The sequence below is a fragment of the Alligator mississippiensis genome, chromosome 12 (genome assembly GCF_030867095.1).
Source record: "Alligator mississippiensis isolate rAllMis1 chromosome 12, rAllMis1, whole genome shotgun sequence".
Lineage (NCBI taxonomy): Eukaryota > Metazoa > Chordata > Crocodylia > Alligatoridae > Alligator > Alligator mississippiensis.
This window is the reverse complement of record NC_081835.1, coordinates 30,292,821-30,299,037: the sequence shown is the minus strand read 5'-3', so window position 1 is coordinate 30,299,037 and position 6,217 is coordinate 30,292,821. Positions and strand designations below refer to the sequence as shown.

The following is a 6,217-nucleotide window of genomic DNA, read 5'->3' as shown; positions in this document are numbered from 1 at the left end:
AGAGCTACTCGGCCCGGTGGAAGGGGACAGGCCCCGCGCCCTCTGCCGTAGCCTCGAGCCTGCGCCCCCGGCCTGTCACTGGGGCGCTGGGGCCTCCCCCGCCCGCCGGCCCCGGGGCGGGAGCTCCAGCTGCCACCTCGTGGGGCGGAGGCTGCGGAGGTCCCGCTCCCCGCGCTGCACCGCCGCCGCCGGCCGGGCGGGGTGACCCCGATTCCGGCCCCGAGTGTCGCCCAGCCGGTCCCGGGCCGCAGCCGCAGACGCCCAAGCCAGCGCCGGTTCCGCAGCCCCGTCAGAGCCGCCTCGCCCTGCACCCGGGAAGCCCCGCCCTCACCTTCAGGCCCCGCCCCGGCCGTGACGCGGCAGCGGGTGTAGCCGGCGCGCGGGAGCTGACAGACTGGCTGGGCTGGGGCTGCCGTGCTGCTGGCGCCATGCGGATCGCGCTGCCGCCGCTCGGCCGCTCGCTGCGAGGGGCGCTGGGCGGCGGGGCCAGGCCCGGGCCCCGGGGGCTGTGCGGCCCCTGCCCCCCGCCGCCGCCGCAGGAAGCCGTGGCCGGTGCTCAGGTAACGCGGGCGCTGCCGCCCACGCGCCGCCGGCGTCTTCCAGCGTCGCGGCGCCGGGTCCCGAGAGCGGCCGCGGGAGCGGAGCTGGGTGCGCGCTCCGCCGGGGGTCGCGGCGCGCGTCAGACTCTGAGGGTTGACCCAGTGACCTCATGCAAAAACTTTGGAACCGGTAATCTGTCTCCATCTCGTTCCGGATTAAACCGGACTGGCTTCTGTGGCAGGGATCTCCTCTGTCGAATTCTCTCCCAGATTCATTTGTGTCTTAATTTGTCCCTGTTTTGATGAGTTAAACAAACAAACAAAAAACCATCATTCATTTCCCATCTTAACACCTGACTCTCCTCACAGATGGAGTAATGCAAGGTCAGGTCGTGTTGCTGGTTCATTTGTCTGGATTCCTGATTACAATGAATTCTAAATCAGTTCAGGATTCAGACAAAATAGCTTGAAGTTGAAAGGGAAGTCAAAGAAATCTGTTAGAAAACAGGTGATGTGTCAGTGTGACAGAAAGATGTTGGTGTATTTTCTAGATGTTATTAAATATAGCTTTGAACTTGCAGGGAGATGAAGGATGGGTTAATTTGTGCTTTGTGTACATGAAAATGTGGATGATGTCAGACAGGCAAGCTTCTTTGGGTAGATGTGGTATCTTTCATTAAACCAGCCAAGTAGTTGGGAAAAAGTTTTTTGCAAGCTTTTGGGCACAAGCACCCTTCTTCAGGCACAGGGAGTCTCTGCTGTTCTGAGACTCCAAGGAATGAAGGAAGCTAATGTGGATGATGTCGGTCTGTCTGGATGAGAGCATGGAAGGTCATAAAGAAGCACTGGTCCTTTCTCAAAAGGAAGAGGTGGCGGCTCTGGATGAGCACACCAGCAAAACTTTTCTATAACAGCTCCCTCTCTTTCTGGTGTTGTAAGCTAGAAATGTGACTTTCCATTGGACTCCTAGTTGTAATTATTGATTATTACAGCATAAGGGTATCTGGTCCTTGACAAGGTTTCTAAGGCATTGTCTTGGCTTTTTGTTTGGTGGGGGAGGTAGGGGCCTTTGGGTGTGTAAGGGAGTTGGTGAAGCAGGGTGTTTGGAGGACATGGATTAATAAGATCTTATCTGGCAGCTGTCACCTTCTGTTTTAGCTAGTCTCTGGCTTGCATGTGTATGTGGCTAGTTTGTCTTTGCTGTCTTGCTGTACTGTTAAACAAACAGCATAATTAAAAGAAAAACTTTTGACTTCTTAAATCTGGCATTTTTTAAAACTTTCATCTGATCAACATTTTATCAGACCCCTTGTCAGTTATGCTTTATGAATACAAGTTTTTAATTATGTGTTGATAGGTTATTTTTTGTAACAGGACCTTTGTCTAGCCTGGTTCATAATAAGCAGTTACACTGGGGTTTTTTCTCTCCGTTATTTAGTGTATGACCTTTTTTACCTCACACCATTCCAAATGTTTTTGAAGGTAGAGTTGTTAATTTTCTTATGGGCTTTATGTGACTTATTATTGTTAATATCAGGGTTCTTTGCAAATATTTATTTTCTTTTTTTTTCATTTGAGATGAGGAAGTATTCTCGTTGGGTGTACATGTTCGTTAATGTGCCATAGTTACTGCGCATTAAGTTTAGTACTTGGATTATCAAGTACTAAATGTACAGTAACTTGTGCTACTGTGCAGTAGCCTATTAGCACAGGTTTTGTCCAGCTACTACGCAGTGTTAAGTTACTGCACAGTTCACAGGGCTGTGTGAAATTTCGGCAGCCGTTTCATTTCGGCCCATTTTGGCACCCAAAACACTGAATCTGAAACGAAACAGAAGGCTCTGAAACATCTCGGAAATGAAACAAAACCATCCAAAATGTTTCGGAATGTTTTGGAGGTGCCCCTGGCAAGAGTCCGGCACAGCCCCTCAGCCCTCCTTTTAACATGCCGGGAGTCTGGGGCCAGGTGGGGGATGGGGCCAGGCAGGGCAGCCATGGGGTCTTCTCCTGCGGCTCCTGTGGCTGTGCCTGCCTCTGCTCCAGCTGGGGGAGCCACGGGAAGCCCCCATGCCTACGCTGCCCAAACCCATCCCCCGCCCAGCCCCAGACTCCCGGCACTTTAAAAGGAGGGCTACGGGGCTGTGCTACCGCAGGGGAAATAAATCTCCAGGGGGAGGGTCAGGTAGCCCCCTTGTCTTCTATCCCCGTGAGAGGGAGACAGATTTGAAAACAATGACCTTAAAATCAACGTATTTGTAGTAATTTGCATCTAGACAAGTTACTACAGGTACCCATATGCTTAGCTCATTCAGAATTGATGCATTTTACCTTTTTGAAACTGCTGCCAGTTTTAGCACAGGTACTCTGTAAACAAACTTTTAAGTGGCACTTTTTTTTTTTAACCGACTGAGATATAGCACAAACTATGCATGACATATTAGTCCAAAGCCAAAAGGCTCATTATTTATCATATTTTCAGGTCATCGTAACCCCACAGTACAGCACTGTATGTGTGTGGACTCCAGATACACTCTTCTCCTGCCCCCCCCCTCCCCCCCCCCAGGATCCACATGCTAATTTGACCTCTACTTATGGCTGGAACCAGGTTATGAGAAGAGTAAATAGGAAGGCAGTGCAATAGGTAAAGACACCCAAAGCGTAAGCAGGACTAGGAAAAAATGCTAGCTTTAAGAATTGTATGTGTAGTCTCTAGCAATGGGCAAATCTTTACCAAACTTAGGAACCTAGCGGTCAGAAGAACTCTAAAATAGTTGAGGAAAAAAATTGGGGGGCGGTGGGGGAGTTTAGGAGTCTCTTGTCCGTAGCTATATAGAGAGGTAGATTGACATTAACTCTGTGGAGGGAGTCTGTGAAAATCAGCTTTCCCAGAGCCAATGGAAAACGACATTATATTTTTTAGTCTTGAATTTATCTGAAACAGTATGTTACTTTAAGGAGACTATTTGATCACTGATTACTCTTATAAGCAACCTGGAGAGAGCAGAACGATTGTGCTATCAGGGCAGGGTACTGTAATTTTTATTGAATGTGTGTAATGATGAAAATAATAAACTACTTTTTTTCACCTTTTTTTTTTGTCCTTGCAGCCTCATGTGCAGCCTACTTTTGGCTTTCTTTTTGACATCGATGGAGTATTGGTACGAGGAAAGACTCCAATTCCTGCTGCTAAAGTAGCTTTTCAAAAGCTGGTAAATTCTCAAGGACATTTCTTGGTGCCTGTTGTGTTTGTCACCAATGCAGGGAACTGTCTTCGCCAGAAAAAAGCTGATCAGTTGTCTCATATTCTGGGAGTGCCAGTGAGTAACTCTTAATTGTGGGTATTTTGGGGGGAAGAGGGGGGTTGTTTTGTTGGTTTTTTTTGTTGGTTTTCTTGGGTGAATATTATAAAGGGAGGATCCTGCACTAAATACATTTCAGCTTTTCAATTAACAATGTTTACTATTAGAAAAGACATGCTTTGTAAAGTCCTTGAAATAATTTGGTTGGAAGGAGTATATTGGTGTAAGATATTATTACAAGCAGCTATTACTAATGGAATATCTTAAATTCCCAATGGGACCTATGTGTTTCTCACTACCTTGCTAAGGTTAGGATGAAGGTGTTCCTAACTCCCTGTTCCTGGACTTGGTCAATTAATGGTGTGTCTTAGCTGATTGTACAGACCTGACACTGAAAACCCTATGAATAAAGGAGTTCTAAAAGATAAAAGGGGTGTGTGATCTGTCCATTTGTAAGTTTAATAATCTTAAACTTTTTTCTGCCTTGTATCATGTTTAGTATTTTTGGCTAGGAAATTATGGTAAAAACAGAATGATGTATCAAGGGTATGTTTGGGAAGCACCATTTTCTATAGTGAGTTTTGGGTGTTGCCCTGCGGGGTCAGGCCAACTCTCAGGATCTCAATATTGCACTGTTAGACAGGAGGGTGTGACACAATTGCACATATACAAACACACAAATCAATTAGGTGCATACACACACACTACCAGCTCAGGTACACCATTGTCCAGTGTGGCAGGGCACTGTGTGCGCCTGCCACTTTAAGGGCCTGGAGCTGGCAGCCACTAGGTGCCTGATGAGGGCAGCCATTTTGAGTCAAGGGCTGCCTGTATAAACAGGGCAGTTTGGCAGCTGGAGGCCAGGCAACAACATCGCCTGGCCGGAGGGCTGCTGAGATCATTTGGAGGTAAGGGAGGAGCTGTAGGGGATGGTAAGGAGGCTCCTGGTCCTGGGCACGACCTAAAACTGCACCCTGCCGGGAGTGGGAGGCCTGGTGGGGCTCTCAGTGGCGTGGGAGCCCCCAGGAAATGCCAGGCCAGTTACCACCCCTGTGAAAGGTGGGTCGGGGTGCCTTAACCCCTAGCCCCCACGACCGGGTGGGTAAAACCTGTGTTTGTGTGAAGGGCCCAGAGGGCAGACCCCTGGAGAGATTGAGGGGCTAGAGACTCGGACCTGAACAAGAGAGTACCCTCAACTGGCCCGTGCTGGGGCCAGGACCAGGACGGTCAAAAGGGCCAGGGGCCCACCATGAGGGGCACCCAAGAGCCGGAGGTCTGGGGTCTCAGCTGGCCTGGAAGTGGGCCAGGGCTGGTAGCCAGAGGTCCCGGGGGGACCACACCTGAGAGGGGAAAATAGTTTCAGCGAGCTAGGTAGCCTGAATGAAGGCAGGGTAGGCCGCCTGAAGGGAGGGATCGTGGAGGGGTCCTGTTAGGAGGATTCTGGGGCCCAGTGTGGGGGCTGGTGATTTATGTGAACATCAAGATGCCATCTGCGAGGCTTGGGCTGCAGTGTAGAGGAGAAAAGGAGCCGCAGAGAGCGCCCCGTGGCATCGGGGCACCAAAATGGGTAGCCTCCCGCTTAACTGACATCAGTTAATTAATCAATTAACATCAAGGCATGGCAGGCGAGAAGGCAGGTGGTTAGCCCAAGAACAGGTGGGCGGGCCATGGAGATCGGCCCAAGTAGGCCCCCCTGTTGCATCCAGCTATATAGAAAGGAGGTGTGTCATCTTCAGCTGGTTTGAGGTTAAAACAAAACTTAGGCAGTTAAAAGATATTGAAAGAGAAAAACCTTGAGGGGTGGAAGAGAAAGAAAATAACATAATGAGGTTGATTTGAACAGTTACAATGGTATAGTTGTCTCTTTGCTAATTAAAATATGACTTTGAATGCAGTTTTTACATGCATCTTGTTATACTGGTATTCTAAATAGCATTTATATCCTTAAGAGAAGTACAGACAAACAAACAAATAAAAACAAACCAAAAACAAAACATTCTGACATCAGATAGTTTAGAGTAGGGGGGAAACAAATAAACAACTCCCCCAACAACAAAATACACATAACCTTTAATAAATATCATTTTGCTAACCAAGTGGAATCTTAAACTTTTTTGAGAATTGCTGCCCTTTTTTTTCAAATATCAGAACAACTTTCCAGTCCAACCGGATGGAAGTGGTCTGGGATCCACAGACCGATTCAATTTTTAGAGGGGGTATTACCAATGACTTTTATTATATCTTTATGATATCATATGTATTTAAACTGTGACAACTTAAAACAAACCAAACAAACAGACACAAAGCTTATAACACAAACACACGAGACAATTTTTATTTATTTATTTATTTATTTATTTTGCCATGGCTGTGATAAGG

At 47.9% G+C, this 6,217-nt stretch overlaps 1 protein-coding gene across 2 annotated transcripts in view; it reads left to right on the top strand.

Moving 5' to 3' along the window:
• Positions 1-406: 406 nt before the first annotated feature.
• The window catches only part of LOC102560741 (haloacid dehalogenase-like hydrolase domain-containing 5), a 48,558-nt gene continuing 42,747 nt past the window's right edge, over positions 407-6,217 (top strand). For both annotated transcript variants that reach the window (XR_009456034.1, XM_059715861.1), the window contains exons 1-2: positions 407-560; positions 3,647-3,856. Coding sequence is in view for 1 of the 2 variants with exons in the window: in XM_059715861.1 (XP_059571844.1) it covers positions 429-560; positions 3,647-3,856 (342 nt within the window). In the remaining variant the exon portion in view is untranslated. The remainder of the gene's footprint in view (positions 561-3,646; positions 3,857-6,217) is intronic.